At 36.6% G+C, this 18,640-nt stretch overlaps 1 protein-coding gene across 2 annotated transcripts in view; it reads left to right on the top strand.

The window, feature by feature from the left end:
• Nucleotides 1-18,640, top strand: part of Rhp (GTP-Rho-binding protein rhophilin) — a 288,568-nt gene that overhangs the window by 136,445 nt on the left and 133,483 nt on the right. For both annotated transcript variants that reach the window (XM_090398531.1, XM_090398532.1), the window contains one exon: nt 6,900-7,028. In XM_090398531.1, coding sequence (XP_090254657.1) covers nt 6,900-7,028 — 129 coding nt within the window. The remainder of the gene's footprint in view (nt 1-6,899; nt 7,029-18,640) is intronic.

Here is an 18,640-nt window from a genome sequence, read left to right as displayed (position 1 = left end):
CCATATCTATTACAACAGTTATTCAATTTAGTCAGGGAATCTTGCAGACTTGTAGCAGATTTATTTAGAAGTATAACATCGTCTACATAAAGCAAAGAGCTGACATTAACATCTCCAATTTTGATATCATGTTTAATACCACTTTCCTCCATAATATGATCCATATAGATGATGAATAACAGATGGGATAATGTACATCCTTGTCTCACACCAGATTTAACATTAAACCATCTTCCTGTACTTCTTTCAATTCTAACTGCTGACTTACAACTCAAATAAAGACTAAGAATTGCTTGATATAATGCCCCATTGACACTATATAACCGTAGCATATTAAATAGCTTCTTTCTTGGCACCTTGTCATATGCCTTTTCCAAATCTACAAAACTTAAATACAGATCTTTGTTATATTCCAATGATTTCTCGACTATTTGTTGTAAAGTGAAGATCTGATCCTGACAGCCTCTATTGGGCCTGAATCCAGGCTTGTTCTTCAGCAAGCTTTTCTTCCACAATTCTTCTCAACCGTTTCTCAAATATACTTGCATAGATCTTACCAGGAACACTCAATAGAGAAATACCTCTGTAATTCTCACATGCAGTTTTATTTCCCTTTTTATATATGGGTACTATGAGAGCTCTACTCTGATCATCAGGAATTCGTCCCTCTGTCCATGCATTATGAACTATGAAGTGCAGCCACTGTAAGACTTATGCCACTATACTTCAGCATTTCTGGTCGAATATCATCTACTCCTGCTGTATTACTACATTTGAAGCTTTTGATGGCTTTTTCTACTTCAAGTATGGATATGTATCCCTGACTGCATGCCTGTTCAGTGTTTTTTACCACTGTGCTATCATCACTGCTTGTTTCGTTTAAGTTTTTTTATAGTAATTACTCTATACTTCAAGGATATCTTTTTCTCCCATTTTCATGTCACCTTTATCATCTCTACCGCCTTTTTTATAGCACTCTTTCCTCCATTCCTAAACTTCTTCAACAACCTCCAGAATATTTTGCCACCTTCTTGATATTTATTTTCTATGTTCTTGCCAAAGTCCTCCCATGACTTTTGTTTAGCTAGTTTTACACAGTGTTTAGCTTTCTTACGCTTATCTCTGTATTCTCTAAGAGCACAAGCTGACTTCTTTTCCAGGAACTTTTGATATTGCTTTGTTATTTCCCTTCACTGCCTCTTTAACTTCCTGTGTCCACCATGGAGTTCTAATTTTTCTATCCTTGTAGACAACTTCATCACATGCCTCTCTAGCTGAATCAATCAGGGTTTTCTTCAAGGCTTGCCACTGAATCTCCAAGGTTTGATTCCTGTTCTCAAACTCTTTCAGTTTTTCTTCAATAATCGTTGTGTGTTTTAGTCTACAGTTCTCATCTGAGAGCTGCTCAACTTTTATTTGCTTTAAAACTTTCTTACATGTTATTCTTTTCAATATGAAATTCAATTTTATCCTGCTCAAGACTAAATAGTGATCACTTCCAATTTAAAATCTTTTGTACACTCTGGTGTCCTGCACCAAGGAGAAAACATCACTATTAACATAGTCAATGAGACTTTTCTTATTCCCTGCCTCTTCTCTCCATGTGTATTTGTGCACATTTTTATGTTGGAACATGGTGTTAATAATAACCAGTCCATGTCCTGAGCAGAAATCCAACAGATATTTGCCGTTATTATTAGCTTTGCTCTTTTCTCTAAATTTTCCCAAAATATTTTTGTATGTCACAATCATTTCCTACTCTGCTATTTAGATCCCCAACAAGGACCAACTTTTCCTTTTTCATTGTGTCAGTTGCTTTTTCTAAAGCATCAAAAAATTCCTCTACTTCTACTTAGTAGAACCTTCTGTGGGATCATAGGCACAAATGTCTCATTGTTCAGTTCCCTATTCTCATATTTGCCCACATCACTCTCCTTGAGACTGACTGCCATTCAAGAAGATTAGCCTCGTATTTTGTGTTGAATACTATGGATAGGCCTTCATTTCCTTGATTGTCATTGCCTGAATATAACATTTTGTATTTATTGCTCAGAAAGATCTCACCATTTTTTGCCTTTTTTGTTCCAGTCACCCCTATTATGTTGATCTGGTACTTATCTAATTCCTCAGCTAGCTCCATTTCTTTGCCATTCAGGTTTCTTATGTTGATAGTACCGATCTTTAATTCTAGTGATGTTGAGTTGGGGTGTGTTTTCAGATTTGGCCCAGTAGCTGACTTTTCGCTGGTTGCCTGGCAAAAACAACGGGGGTCTTGTTTATCTGGGAGACGCTCCCAGCCATCATGAAATTTTGTCATGTACCATCATTCTGTCTTTTGGTTTAACCAATAAGAATACAATTTGGTGTCTAAATCCCAAATGGCCAGCCCATCCTCATTCGTTCAGTATCCAGGTAGATACCCAACAGGGTGCACCACCAGCTAGCAAAGTGTAAAAAAAAAAGTTTTGATTTTTCAAATCAGGCTTAATAAGAATGAAATGCAATAAACTCGCTTGCTGATGAACTGCTAGTTGAGCCTTTCTGTTTTTTGCTAAGGTTGTTGGGCTTAACTTTTGCCCTTCCCTTGCATCCTAATGGTACTATGGTAACCTTTTCCAAGGAAAAGGCAGGCCTCCTGGCATCACTTTTTCCCCTTCCAACTCCTGTCTAGATGTCAAAAGCAAATCACCTCCTGTACTTCCACAAACTGCCTACTGCATGTCTCCTCTGAATGTTTGCTAAAAAGACATCAGAAAAACCTTCATTAATCATGATACTAAAAAAAGTTTCTGGTTCAGTTTGTATTCTTGACCCAAGAAGAGAGACAAAAGTCAGCCATCTAACTATTGTCTTATTGCTCTCACCTCAGTACTTTCAACTGTGACAGAGATGGTTATCAACAACCAGCTTGTTCATTACCTTGGAGATTCATCAGTTATTTAGTAACTGCCAATGTGGATTTCGCCATTCTCGTTCTACACCTGACCTTGTAGCTCCTCTCGCCCGCCTTTGGACTCAGGCCATGGAAAGATTTGGAAGAACTTATGTTATTGCTCTCAATATTTCTAAGGCATTTGATCATCTCTGGCACCGAGGCCTCCTGAACATGCTGCCATCTTATGGTCTCCCTTCTACACTCTGTGATTGGATTGGATTGCCAGCTTCTTCAATGGTTGTTCATTGTGTGTCATGGTGGATAGCTTCCTGTCATCAGATTTCTGTATTGTTGGTGGTGTGCTTCAGGGTTCTGTGCTCTCACCCACACTCTTCCCTTTACATCAGACCTCCTTGTTTTGACTTCAAATCTCTATTCCTCATTCAATAAACACTGCAGTACCCTAATGTTAGTTGCCTCAAGATTTTCCATAACCAGTGACTTGAACACTGACTTCAACATCCTGAAAAGGGTGAAGACAACTTAATAAATTTCAATGCTAACAAAAAAAACTCAAGCCTGCCTTACTACTCATTCCAGTTTCCTTTCCAGATCAACTTTCTCTTCCTGAGTTGACTGTCACATCCAGTTTATCCTGTTATAAACATATTACTTATATAGCCTCCTTAGCCTCTGAAAAGCTTAGTGTTCCTTTCTGTTCTAAGCACAACTTCTCTTCCTCTCAACTCCCAACACTTTAAAGTCTCAGATCCATCTAACTTTGGAATACTGTTCCCACATTTCTGGTAGAGCACCCAAGACCTCTCTAAGAACTCTTGATGATATTCAGAAGAGGGTAATCTGCTTAACAGAAGACCCTTCACTCACAGACTCACTTCAGTCACTTTATCATAGGCACTCTGTTTCAGTGCTGTGCCTGTTCTATATACCTTCATGGGCATTGCTCTTCTGAATTGGCTCTTTCCATTCCTCTATTTTTTTCTAACCATAGAAGAACTAGAAAAGGCACTGGCCAATACTCAAACTGTCCAGCTTTGAATACACTGAACTAATTTCTCATCGGCATCCTTTATTCCATTTACCTCTTTTTTTTTTTTTTTTAAATAATCTCCTCCATATTGTTTTTCCCCACTGAGTTTAACTTCCCACTCTTTAAGAAATATATCAACAAGCTACATTACCCCTTAATCATTTGCTCACACATGGCACTGTAGTGTTATAAGTCTTGACCGTTCATGTGTGGGGTCAAAAAAAAAATGCACAGCTTGGATGTAATGCACCTACCATGTGACCTATTGCTCTTACTTCAGTGCTGTATAGAGTAATATGGAACATCATCGACAATCAACTTCTTACCGCTGGAGAACTGTCAACTAATCAGTCATCAGTATGGATTCAACCAATCAAAATCCACCTTAGATCTCCTTGTCTACACCATTCACTACTGGGGCACGTGCCATGACAAGGTTTGGAGAAATGTATACTGGAATTTTTCCATTCATTCAATGCAGACTCTGTCAATGATAAAAGAAAAGGAATCTGATAATGTTTTGCATCAAGATCTTTTCAGTAATTTGCTGAGAACATAAAAGTAATGACTGTCCACAGTGCCTGATGATGGTGAGTGTTTTCTCTTCAGCTATTAATGCAACTATTTGCTTATATAGCAAATCTTGTGCTAAAAAAAAAATCTCACACTTTAAAGTCTACAATACATACCCTAAACACTGATCTCCATACCATTCTTGAGTGGGTTAATGACAATCTGGTCACCATCATTACTTCCAAAACAGTTTTGTCTTTTTCTCACAAACATAATCTTAGTTTTTCCCTTACCTGTGATAATATTCAACACAAATGTGTTTGGGACTTACTTTTAGTCTTTCCTAGTGTTACGCCTGATATCTTGAGAATATAGTATTCTCAGTTATCATGGTGTAACATGAAAAATAAATAACATAAATAAAAACCCCTGCATAAAAAGGATAATTTAATTAATAAAATATTCTTCAATCCAGTATAAATTGAGTAAAATGTAAAGGTCTATTGTTTAGTTAAGATAACAAAAGAAAAGAATGTATTAAGATGTATTATGACTAAACAAGGAATTTGTATTAAATAAGTAGCTATCTAAGAATTAATGTAGTAATGCGATTAAGAATGAAAGAGTTAAGTGCATAAGTATAAAAGAATGAGTCATGAAATATGCTATGTAAGAGGCTACAGATTAAGCATTAAGTAGAATTCTGAGAAAAGGTTTCAAAGGGGGTTAAGATAGAGGCTAACAAGAGAAATAACGGAATATCGCTTAGGGCCTATACCCGGATAGAAACTTCGTTACGAGTTGCTGATCAAAATGACGTATGGCGGCAAAATGCTACCCAATTGGTAGACAGACGGAAGACAAGTAGGAGGCGGGAAAAAGAAGTAAGAAAGGGCGCCATTAGGGGAGCAGCTATAAAAGGGTTGGTAACCCCCCCCCTTCGTGTCTTTTCGAAGAGTAGGCTCTTTTGGGTTTTGGGGAAGACGTTTAGATAGTCAAGGAGGCTTGAGGCCTTTTTGCCAGAGGAGAAGAAACGTTTGGATAGTCGCGGTGGTTTTAGTTTGGTTTTCTAGTGGATTTCACGGTGTTCCTGAGTGGAGAGATATGGCTTATATCCTCATGCCACAACAAGGAATCGAAGGTGAGCGGGAAAGCTATTCCCGTATTCCTATGTAGAAAGCGAAATATCCATAGAGTCATAGGAAGCTGTGAAAATATCGATGTCCTCGTTTCGGATAGTACAGCCGATGGTGCAGATGTTTATATAGCCCTGAATTGCAAGAAGTTATGCAAGCAAGTTCGTTCAGTAGAAGGTAAAGGCCCGTAAGTGAAGCTAAAGAAAGGTATTGTGAATTTTGTCTTATGTTAACTAGAAGTTGTTTGTGATAGGTACCATTGTCATAATACGGAACTGTTAAAGTGATTAGGGGGAAATTATAATAGGACTTTAGAATTTGATAGAGAGTGTTAAAAGTAAGCTAGCTAGTGTTGATAATTTGTGAATAATTAATTATCCTAAGAATCTTGAGTGCCTACTACATTGTAAAACGAAAGTTAATGACATAGTTGTGTGTTAATGAAGTAAATGGTTTTGTTAATATTGAGTTTGATTAGTGTGAATTGAGTAATCAAGTAGCCAGAGGAATTTGAATGCCTAGTGTGATGTGTAGAGAATCAGAATTGTCATAAGTATGTGCTAGAGTAGTTAATGATTTTGTTAGTGTACTTGAAGTTGAATAATCTAATAATGTGTGGTGATCTAATTTTTCCATGTTAAGTGAATTCATGTTTTGTATGAAATTTTGTGGCGGCATGATCGTAGTAACTTTTGTCGAATCATAGCCCAACTACTTGTATTAAGCTAATTTTTGTGTGTAATTAATTTAGTTGAGTATTTTGATTAGAGAAATATTGATTAGAGAAATATTTCTCTAAACCATGTTTAGAGAAATAAACCTTTTGTTTAATGATAAAAAAAGGTTGTCTGATATTGCTAATCCAATGCACCGCTTAGAAACATTCGAGCCTAACCACGCGGGGAATTAATGTTGAGTAACAAGAAATAGTGTCACGACTGCAATAGTTACACTTTCAGATATTTGAGTTCCTTTTCTCTGTTTATGTATAAAATATCTTAAACTAAATATCCCAAAGGGCGCAGTTAAAATACAAATACTAGGGATACTACGGGGAACAATAACTCAGATATTAGTAGAAATTTTGGTGATGTCTTGAAAGTAGAAGTTAGAAGAATATAGACGAAGGCAGTTTGTAAGACAAACAAAATCGTAGGATAGAAAGGGACATAACACTAGCATAAACATTACTTCTCTAGCATCATCCTTAGTATCCAGAAAATTTTTTAAGTGTTTGAATTATTTTTAATAAATACATTAATCTTATGATAGGAAATGATGTTTTTATTCTTTATTGCTTATGACATTTTTCCATTGCAATTAGAGCAACTACAAACAAGAAGTTAAAAGAAACTGTCGCATTGGAACTGAGTTTTGTTAATTCCAATTTACAGTTACTTAAAGAACAGCTAGCTGAATTAAATAGTTCTGTCCAAATTTATCAAAGTAACAGGTAAGAAAAACAGTTAGTACTGTAATATAATTTCCAGCATTATTATTAAAATGTTTTATTAATTAATTTATTTGAACTGAAGTTTTATATACTGGAAGTTTTTTCTAGTTATATTTTCTATTGTTTAATATTTATTGTATTAAAAACATTATTGATTTTCTATATTTTTCCCCATTTTCTTTTATGAAATCGGATGCAGTCATTTAGTTTCATAGCGCATCATTGTGATCAATATCCAGTGTTCATTGTTATATTTCATGTATTTCTTCATATTGCCTTTTTAAGTGAGTTTGATTTCTGATAACCCTACTTTATTTGCATAGCACAATACCATATTATCACTGTAAATCACATGCATCTAGAATTATTTTATGTAACTAACTGGTTATAAGTTTGCCCCAAATCAGGTATTATTATAACTAATTTCAGGCCATTAATGAACTGGTGACATATGCAGTATATAGCCTGTCCCAGACATGTAACCCCCACCTTCTTTTGGTATATCCCATTTCCACAAATGGGGCTCTGGCAAGGAGAGTATTACCACCTTAAAAGCCCTTTTCTAGTTGGAGAAAATGCCAACTAGACTTAGATGTTAGATGACTCATCACCTAGTGTTTCACCACACAATGAGTTCTCTACCATTTAAGCTATTGTCACATTTTGTCTCTAGAACAGTTTCCAGAGGCTGGTGGATTTGCTGGGCATGATCTCCACATTGTGATTATTCAACTAGTGAGCCGATACCTCCCCCATTTGAGGGTACCACAGTAGAGTGGTTTCCATAGGCCAGCTGCCAGATAATGTGATGGTAACCATTTTGGTAAGCTTTCTGATCAGCTGGAAAATCATCCTCCTCCTCCTTATTTGCCTGATTGTACCTGGACGGAGTCTGTGTATAGGAACTTATAGGATCATCTTCAAGGCTACTCTTAGATTGGAGTGTTGTCCACAAGTCCTTCAATCTTGCTGCATGCCCTATTCTAAAAAAGACAGCATAAAGAATTAGTGTTACTGTAGTTTAAAAAAAATCTCCCACAAAATGAGCAAAAAATTTCAGAATATATCCTGCAAAATCAACAAAAAATTGCCAAAAAATTCAATAAAAATATACCCCATAAAATAGCAAAACCAGACTTCATCTATTAAAAAAAAAAGAATTTCATGTTGACTTTGCCAACGCATTGGAGCTTAATGTGCACTACTGCTCACACACTTCCATGTTGAATTTTCTGGAATTAAAACTACAGTAAAACCCCATTTTTATGTTCCCGCAATTTATGTTTTCCTGCTATTTACGTCATTTTCCGTTTGTCCCGTCTTAAGGCCTATTCTTACGATATATTGTTTTCCCGCCATTAACAACTTGATGTGGACGTTATTTCCCGTAATTTGCGTTTTTTTCTTGGGTGGCAATACTGATTTTTAAATTGATTTGTGCGGAAATCTGTGCATTTCTGTTCCCAGATGGTGGCGTTGCTTTCAACTGTAGTTTCGCTTCCGCCATCATGGTGGCCTGCATGCTTGCAGCAGTAATGTAGTCGTGAGCAATACTGTGATTTTTCAATCACAGTAAGAATTGATATTGCAGAATTTCTGCTACATAATTTAGTGTGTGAAAGTTGCTTTCAAGTTGTGATGATGGATTATCCATGTTAGTAACATGGAGAAAAAAGACAGAAAATGTATTTCGGTAGAGGAAAAGATGGCAATTCTGTGATGTGTAGATTGGAGAGTCCAAAATATCTTGGACTCTCCATGTCCACTTTGAACACAATAGTAAAAAAAACAGGTCAAGCATTGAACTGAATGCAAAGCAATCTGGCGGCATGTAAAAAAAAAAAAAAAACCGAAAAACAAAAACGATCAACAATTAAAGATTTTTTTAAATAGATAAATGTAAGTAATTGTAAATTCATTTATTTTCAGTTATTAAATTTTGTAATCGAGTATGTAGACTCGCATACTAGCAGTAAGTCATCTTTTAGCCTTTTTTTAATGTTTTTTTACATTTCCTGCTATTTACGCTTTTTTTTCCATCAGTCCCCTGAAAAGTGTAAAAAAGGGGTTTTACTGTATATAGAAACATGAATGAAATAGATTATCTACTAGATCTAAATATTTACAACCTGATGTTTTGCTAGCTCAAGCTATCCTTATCAGAGTCAACTTTGAAGTTATGTGCTCAGTGAAGACTAAACTTCAAAAGGACTACCAGATCAAGGACAGTCGCATGTATGGAGGGTGATGGTGGCACTTTCTGCAGTGATGTTCTGTAACTATTGCTGATGGGCAGAGTGGGGGGGGGGGGGGCAGTGGCCAAAATTTATGTAGAATCAAGCCATCATTTCTATTACATTTCACTAGGTTCTGTACCACATGAACTGCTTCCAGGAACAGTCTGTGATTTAAACCGGGATCTGTGTTACTAGCATTGCTTTCTTCCACGTAATGAGAAATGTCTTCATCCAAGGCATGTTGAGCAAGTCTGCTTTCTGATTGTCCATACTGAATATATTTTTATGTTCTTTGTGTCTAAATTATGGGATTCTACATGACAGGGGATACTGTAAACACCTGTGAAAGAAAGAGGATCTTCGTATTCCTTTTACCTGAGAAAAATCTAGACTTTGTCGAGAGGCTTGTAGACGGTTCTGATTTTGTGTTATTTCAGGAGTAAGGCCATCTAATTTACAAGCTTAGGTGTTGAATGTTATTCATAACTTATTTTAATTATATTACAACACCTCACAAACAGGGCTTTCAGCAGAGCAATGGCATAAGAATTTGTAGGGGGAGAGATGTTGGTGCACAAGAGAAGTGGTCAAAGGGGTGTTTAAAGACAGCAGTATTTAAATGTATGCCTAGAGTCAGGAGTAAGATGGATGAATAGTTTCATTAAGCAGGAGTTGCACACAAAGAAAAGGTTATGGAGAGAGTTTATAAAGGAAAAGGTGATCAGCATGCCCATGAGCAGTGTAAGACAGGCAAGTATAGCAAGGAAGGCTAAAGCTAATTATGAGAGAAAGCTAGTTGACGAGCCCAAAAGAAGCCCTAAGGAGTTCTTTCGCTATGGGGCAAATAAAGGGAGGAATGACTGTGGAAGGATGACTTTAAAAAGTGCTGATGGTGGGGAGGTAAAAAACCAAACTAAATAATTGAATTACTGAGTGAGCAATTTGCAGTTCACTATCTAGGTAGTGACATTGTGATGTCTAGATGTGATGTTGACTGATAGGAGAATAGAGGTTGAAGAAAGGGAGGTACTAAAAGTATTACAGAACCTCAACACAGCTATGGGATAAGATGGCATATTGGCCTGTGTATTACAAGAATGTGCAAGGGAATTATCAGCTCCCTCTGACAAGCTGTTTAATTTAAGCCTTAGTAGTGGGATTGTGCCAATGGAGTGGAAAGAAGGAAGAATATTCAAATTGCATAAAGGTGGCTCCAAGACAAAAGTAGCAAATTATAGGCCAGTCAGCATCTCAGGAGTGGTGGTTACAAGGTATTTGAGAAATTGATGAAAGACTTGAATTTAAGACTTGGTGGATAGGAATATGATTCTCCATAAGGGACAACATGGTTTTGTGAAGGGTAGGTCTTGCCTTAGTAATTTGCTTACTTTTTATAATCAAGTGACAAGGAGTTGGATAAGGGAAATCACTACTACTCAGTGATATTGCTAGACTTTGCAAAAGAATTTGAGAAGATTCCACATAGAACTCTATTGCATAAATTGATGCAAATGGAGATGGATATAAATCTGGTGATTTGGATTAGAGAGTAGCTGATGGACAGATATCAAAGAGTAGTTTATGGATGACTTGAGTCCAGGAGGAGGCAGTGACCAGTGGTGTACCACAGGGCTTGGTCGTCAATTGTTTGCTGATGTTGCTAAACTGGGAAGAGCAGTGGTAAATGAAGATGATGCAGAGATCCTGCAGGAAGACTTAAACAGACTAGCAGTATGACAAAGGTAAATTGCTGCCAGTTTAATGTGGCCAAGTGTAAAGTAATGCACTTTGGGAAGAGATCAGAAGCTGTATACAATCATACCCCGAAGTTGCGTGGTAGGTCGGACCAACAGAAAGCGCGCAAGTCAAATTTGCGTAACTCGGGTATAATTTTGCATACAAACATACAAAGTATTAGTTAATTGGGACCAAAGGTTTACAAAAACACCTATATTTTTTAAGAAGTATAATCATAATTGTAGTTTTTCGTACATAAAAAAAAGAAAGTTATTTCGATATCAATGGTTTCATAAAATCTAATAGATTCATCTGACGGCATAATGTCTTTTTCTTGTCATGCAAAATTTCTTCATAGCAAGCTAATGATTTTTTTATTCCTTACCTTGCAGCTACAGTTCGTTCCTCGTTAGAATCTATGTCCTCCAAAATCTGGAAATCTTTCTTTTATGATTGTTCTTACTGTGGATTCCTGTAGATCAAACTTCTTTGCTAGCTCACAAATTTTCATTCCGCCTTCAAAATCCTTAATAATGTTGAGTTTTGTTTCCAAAGTCAATGTTTTTCTTTTCTTGCTAGCTGTAGAAGAATTGGACTTGCTTCCTTTGGACGACATTATTATTTTTTATGTGATAAAATTTTTATCAAGAACATAACATTAAACAATCGCAAGGTTTGTAAACTATAAAAATCGTGTATGAATGGAAACCGTGCAAAACACATCAGTGCTTGTTCACAGCATGTGCGACACTGGCGAATGCGGCCGGCGCCAGAAAGATACGACCAGTGGTGAGCCGTGAAGCGGGATGGGAATACATACATATATGAAACCACGTAACTCCGGATTCGCATAAGTGGGGGTATGACTGTACTGTATTGATGGAACTGAACTGCAGAAACCGATGAGGCCAGGAAGTTGAAGTTTAGATGGCAAAGGCAACCAAAACAGCACATCAGACTACATAGTTGTTGAAGAACACACTAACAAGCAGGGATAGAGAGGTTATTGTTCCCCTATATAAGGCTTTAATAAAGGCACAGATCTGGACTCCTGGATTCCGTATTGATGAAGTTGTCGAGATGATCCAGAGATGAGTGACAAAGATTGTGGCAAGTCTGTGGAATGCTCCTTATGAGAATAGATTTGACTGTCTGTAGGCTTCAAAATTTAGCTGATAGATATAAAAGAGAAGACATAATAGAAGCATTTAAGTTATTAAATGGGTTTTATAGGATTGACAAATGGTTGGAATGCATTGCCAAAGGTGGTTGTGGGTGCTTCATCAGTAAATGAGTTTAAGGAGAAATTTGATAGGTATTGTGTGAATGATGGCTAGTGTGTGTGAATAAATGGATCTCTCATGATGAGTCTTCTAACTCCATGAGATACCTGTATAATAATGATAATAATAATGTTTTGTTGGATTTCAAGCCAGCATCCTCAGAACAAAAACCATGTTATAGTTGACACATGACCATAAATAAATGAAACAATGCGAATTGTAAATGGACAAAATATCTAAAGTTTATGGTTTCCTCTAATGTTCTAAACATAGAACTAATAGTTACTGATGCTATGTTACTCTATTGTGGCTGCTGAAAAAAAAAAGTGATCTATTCATATTTTATAAATTTTTGTTATTTCAAATTAAAAACTGTGCATGTGTATTATATTGCATGAAACTTGTATCAAATACGAATGCAAAGTATTTTTTTTTAAATGGCTAATATGTCTTGATTTTACAGTCAAATATGTAGATTAATTGTAGAACGTTCAGCTTCTTACACAACCTTCAGTTTTCTAATCACATTGTTTTCTAAACATTATGGTGATAATTTAGTTTCAAAAACAAGTATGACCCCTCCTCATAATTAAATAGCAGTTGTTTCCAACAAATATTCTGTTCAATTTTTTTACTATGACAATCTGTATCATATCCCTTCCTGCAAACTTGCTGGTCTTGTCTGTGATGAGCATTTCTGCTTTTTAATGTTAAGGCTTTGGATTTGAATCTCATTGTAACTTGAATGTTCTGAGCATGTTTAAGTAGTAGATGATTTTTTTTCAATCATCTAATACCTAAACATCATCAAGACCATGTTTTCTCTGTAATGGGATTCCAGATTATCTAATCCTTATACAACTTAGGGTACTTATTGCACTCATTCTCATTGGGCTGGCGGCCTTTCATGGGTCAAATTATCCTAAAAACCCTCTGAATCAGGGTTATTATGGATTAATTCATTGAAACTTAAGTTACTTCTAAGCATTAGAGGTAACTTAAGAAAAGTTTCAGTAAGTTAGATCATAATGCTGTAGAGCTTCATTTCTTTATTATTCTGGATCTTCAGGGAGTCAAAAGTCACTGCGGGAGGTCCAGTCTTAGATAGGTCTACATACCATTCTTTAAGCTCATTCACTGTCTGATCTCTCACCCTCTTGCCAAAAGTAATCCCGTAATGCAGATACTAATTGCACTACCAGCAATTTTAATATTTATTTTAATAAATACCAGTGCTAGTGGAGGTGAAACTACCACTAACAACAGTAAAATAAAATCAAAGTGAAAAACGAACTAAAGAAAACCAAAGTACTTATCTTGCCGAGATCTTGTCAGTGGGAGCCAGAGGTGATTAACATTAACATTTAACATTTCTGGCTAGATGGGTGAAGCAAAATTGCTTTTCATATTCCCCTTTGTCTTTTAATGGTAGGACTTTAAATGGAATGTTTGTGAGCTTTATGCTCACCCATTGAGGGCAGTGAAGTTAGTTGTGTTCAGCTGAACTTAAGATAGACTTTGGTCTTTTATATTTGTTGATTTCTTCTTCATTATATTCCGAGGCTTCCTTGATTAAAGGGTTTGGGTGGTTACTTGTCTTGGTAAAGAACTTCTCGGCTAGATTTTTGAGAAGGGAAGAGATATAAGGGATATTAACTTCTCTATGGATCTGGGTGTTTCTTATGTACCAGGGGGCATCCAGAATCATCCTCAGGCTCTTATTCTGTAATCTCTGAAGTTTTAGAATGTTTGAATTTGCGGTGTGGCTCCAAGCTGGGGATGCGTAAGTGATAACCGGTCTAATTGCCATCTTGTAGATTGTTAATTTTGTTTGCATATCCAGTTTACTTTTTCTGTTGATCATAGGGAAGAGCTGTGCTAAGACGTTGGATGTCTTAGAGGTAATGTAACTAATATGTTTGCTGAATAGGAGTTTACTATCAAGAATCACTCCAAGATATTTAACTTCAGTCTGCCATGGAATCTTTACTCCCAATAAATAAATATCCTCCATGGTGTGAATTTTCTTTCTAGTGAACAGTATGGCTGAGCTTTTCTGGGGGTTAACTTGGATCCTCCAGTCTGCCATCCATTTTTCTAAGGTGTGTATGCTATTTTGTAATCTTTTAGTTGCCAGTTTTGGGCTCAGTGATCTTGCCATCAGTGCAGTATCATCTGCATATAATGCAGTGAATGTTGTTCTTGGGTTCAGAGGGATGTCTGCTACATATATTGAAAACAGTAGAGGTGCCAGAAGAGATCCTTGAGGTACGCCTGCCGAGATCCTGCGTCTGGTCGAAACCGTTTCGCCTACCCTGACCTGCATGTATCTGTCTTTCAGGTAAGAATGTATTACCTTTATTAGCCTGACTGGAAAATTAAATTTAATCAGTTTGTAGAGAAGACCTTGATGCCATACTTTATCAAAAGCCTTCTCTGCGTCGATGAAGATGGCAACTGTATTGAGTTTCCAGTTGAAACCTTTAGTAATAATTTCTACCAGCCGGTGCACTTGTTGGGATGTACTATGGGCCCTACGGAAGCCGAACTGTTCATTAGGCAAAATTCCTAACTTATCTGTTTCTGCTTGGAATCTTGAGAGGATCACTTTCTCTGTTATCTTTCCGAGGCAGGATAATAGGCTTATGGGTCTGTAGCTTTCAGGTAGGTGAGCATTTTTTCCTGGCTTCTTCAGTGGCATGATTGTGGCTGTTTTCCATGTAGAAGGGAAATGCTGGAATCTAAAGATGGCATTTGTAATGTTAACGAGATGGACTATGGCCTTTCTTGGAAGTAGTTTTATTATTCTATTAGTTATGCCATCCGGTCCTGGGGCTTTTTTATTGTTTAGATGGGAGATGATATTTATCATTTCTGTTGGATTAGTAGGAGTGATAAGTTCTGAGTTGACATTGTTCTGTCTTAAGGTTGACCTAACATGACGATGAATCTTGTATATAAGGTTGATATTTAAATTAGTATACGATGGGTTGCACTGAGATTCTAGATTATCTACTATTGCCTCGGCTTTCTCTTCATCTTTGTGAACTGTTCCTTTCTTGGTTTGGATAGGGGGTATGAGTTGTTTTTTGGTGCGGATTGCTTTTAAGAATTTCCATACAGAATGATCATCAATGTTAATGTTGGTCAATTTGGTTTCCCATTGTTGGTTTCTGTGTTTTTGAAGAGCTTCTCGGACCTGCCTGTTTAGATTGTTCAATACTTTTTTTATCTTATGGGGCTCTGGTATTGTGGTATCTCTTCCTGGCTCTATTTTTTGCTCTGATTAGATCCATGATTTCTTCAGGGATTCGGTTAGTTGGGTTGAAGGCAGTGGATTGTCTGACTGATTCAATTGCTTTCTGAATTTGTATAGTTAAGTTATTTATTGCTGTGTCAATCTCTTCCTTTTTACTGATATTGGGTACCGGACCAATATGATCAGGAAGAACCTTTGCTAACTTGTCCCATGGTATGAATGTGTGCAGAGGAGAGAATTGATCTGATGAACCTAGATTAAGCACTATTGGACTGTGGTCAGAAGATAATTCGTTGACTGATTCCAATTTGTATTGGTATCTTAAATTTTTAAAGATGACAATGTCCAGCACATCCGAGCCACCCGAAGGGCTGAAATGGGTGGGCTCAGTAGGGCCGGTCACTACAATAGAGTTGAGCATTGCATAGTTGAAAAGTGTGTGACCTTTGGTATTAGTAGATGAGCTGTACCAAGATGTGTGTTTTGAGTTGAAATCTCCTGCTATTATTATGGAGTCATTTGGACTAAGTATGGAGTCCAGATCTGTTGTCAGCAGAGGAATGCTTGGAGGGCCAGAGGTGATACTAAGTAGTGCAGAAGTCATATTTTCATATATGAGTTGCCAAAAGGTGTCACACCTTATGATTAAAATACTCTGGATTAGAGAAAATTGTTGGAAGTTTTCCACTTCTTTATAAATTAAAGATAGCAAGAAATTATATACTGCAAAGCATAATGCAGAGCATATCTCCTTGCAAGGAGATGTGCTTTGCATTATTGGATACTAAGGCAAGTGATGTGAAGTCATTAGTCATTACCTTCTTTATATGAGCTGCTCCAGTCCTGAAAATAATTCAGGTGCAAACTTGTTTGCTTACATTTGGATAAAGGATTAAACCAAGTATATAATTTTTTGGTATCTTTGATTTATTTTCATTGTGTCAGTTGCTTTCTCTAAAGCCTCAAAAAATTCCTCCACTTTTACTTTAGTAAAATCTTCTGTGGGACCATAGGCACAAATGTCTCATTGTCCAGTTCTCCATTCTGATATTTTCCCACAACACTCTATTGATATTGCCTGCCATTCAAGAAGATTAGCCTCTTATTTAGGGTTGAATACTATGGCTACTCTGTCTTTTCCTCGATTGTCATTGCCTGAATATAAAATTTTGTATTTATTGCTCAGAAAGATCTCACCAATTTTTGTCTTTTTTGTTTCAGTCACCCCTATTATGCCAATCTGGTACTTATCCAATTCCTCAGCCAGCTCCGTTTCTTTGCCATTCAGGCTTCTTATGTTGATAGTACTGATCTTGAACTCTGGTGGTGTTGAGTTGGGGTATGTTTTAGGAATTGTTCCAGTAGCTGACTTTTCACTGTTCACCCTGGTTTCCTGGCAAAAAACAACGGGAGCCTTGTTTAACCAGGTGATGCACCAGCCAGCATGAAATTCTGTCATGTTGTACCATCATTTAATATTGTGGTTTAAGCCAATAAGAATACAATTTGTTTGACTAAATCCCAAATTGCCAGCCCATCCTCATTCGTTCAGCATCCAGGTAGATACCTAACAGGGTGCACCATAAGAAGGTGAGGATTGGACATTAGGTCAGAAGCTCTGGTCGGTTCTCCGCATTGCTTTAAAGGCTATCTGGAAGTTTCTTTTCAGTTATACAGCTTTGATCCTTAAGCACCCCTCCCAGCACTGATGTTATCTTTCCATAATCATTCTATGTAGTGACAAAACTCTTTTGGATTTACTTTGGGCCTGCTTAGCTAATTTTCTCTCAGTCTGATTTAGCCTTCCTTACCATACTAGTTTCCTGTCCTTTTTGCTTGTGCTTCATATTGCTCACGGGTATGCTGATCATCTTGTTATTTATATTCCTTCTACAATACTTTTTTTGAAGTTCTTGATTTATATTGCTACTTATCCACTTAATCCCTACTTGGTTTAGCATCCTGATCTTGGGTACGCACTTTGATACTGCCTTGCTCAAACAATCCTTGACCACTTCCCATGCATTAATGACATTCATTCCATGTAGTTTCTTATGCTATCGCTGCTTCAAGTTGTTTCATACATTTTTCATAATCTCCAGCTTTGTAGTTCTGCATAAACCCTTTCTTGACTGAAATTTCAACATGTTGAGCAACAAGAAGACTGCATGGTCACTTACCCTGATCAGAGGTAGATTTGCTACTGCAGTTACATAGTCTTATCCTCTTTTCATTTATAATTATGGTTATAGTTATTTAGGTACTAATCAGAAGTTCACTTAGGAAAAATATGAGATTTTTATGGTATTGGAGAGGGGAGTTGCTGTTAGAGGGTTTCTACTTGGTCTTTGATGAGAACCAATAATTTAAAATAGCTGTCAGGTTCAATAAAATTCTTAACCAGAACCACAAAATGCAGATATGGGTTCCTGGAAAAATTTGTCATCTGTTGAATAACTAGTGTAATATCCCAGCTATTTGACTCTCATGACTAATATTGTTCTCATAAGCTCTCACTCACTTTCAGAACTAAGTTTCAAAGACAATCATTGTTGTTCTACTTGACTACACAACAACCATAGTATTGCAAGGACTTTTGCACTCTGCGATTTTCTGTCTGGCCTGGTATCTGATGAGAACCAGTGGTTCAGAATGTCTGGCCAGTGAAGTTTTTTTTCCTTTATTGCTTTTAATCAGAAGCACTAATAACAATTGGATGTATAATCATCAGTGTCAACTACATCTTGTCATGTTTTTTGTACTACAAACTCGGCTGGACAAACTTTATCATCTTTTAAGTTGAGGCGACTCATTTAAAACTCCTGGGGAGCTTGAAACTTTAAACTTCAAAGGCAAACATTGTTTTTCTTCTGGGCTATATAATAATAATATACTTTTAAGCTTAATTTTAAAATTTGTCATCTGCTAATTTTTACAGTTATCATTTCATAATGATGTTAATAATTTATAATGTCATATTATTCATGCGCTTTCATTTTTAAATAATGTTAAAACTGGCATGACTAATATTCAAATCATGCATGATATATTCACATACTATTTAAGTCTCACAACTAATACAAATAAAAGTTTTTT

The sequence above is a fragment of the Typopeltis vanoorti genome, chromosome 9 (assembly GCF_054136105.1).
Source record: "Typopeltis vanoorti isolate ZY-2024b chromosome 9, IOZ_Tvanoo_1.0, whole genome shotgun sequence".
Classification (NCBI taxonomy): Eukaryota; Metazoa; Arthropoda; class Arachnida; order Uropygi; family Thelyphonidae; genus Typopeltis; species Typopeltis vanoorti.
This window is presented reverse-complemented; position numbering and strand designations above follow the sequence as displayed.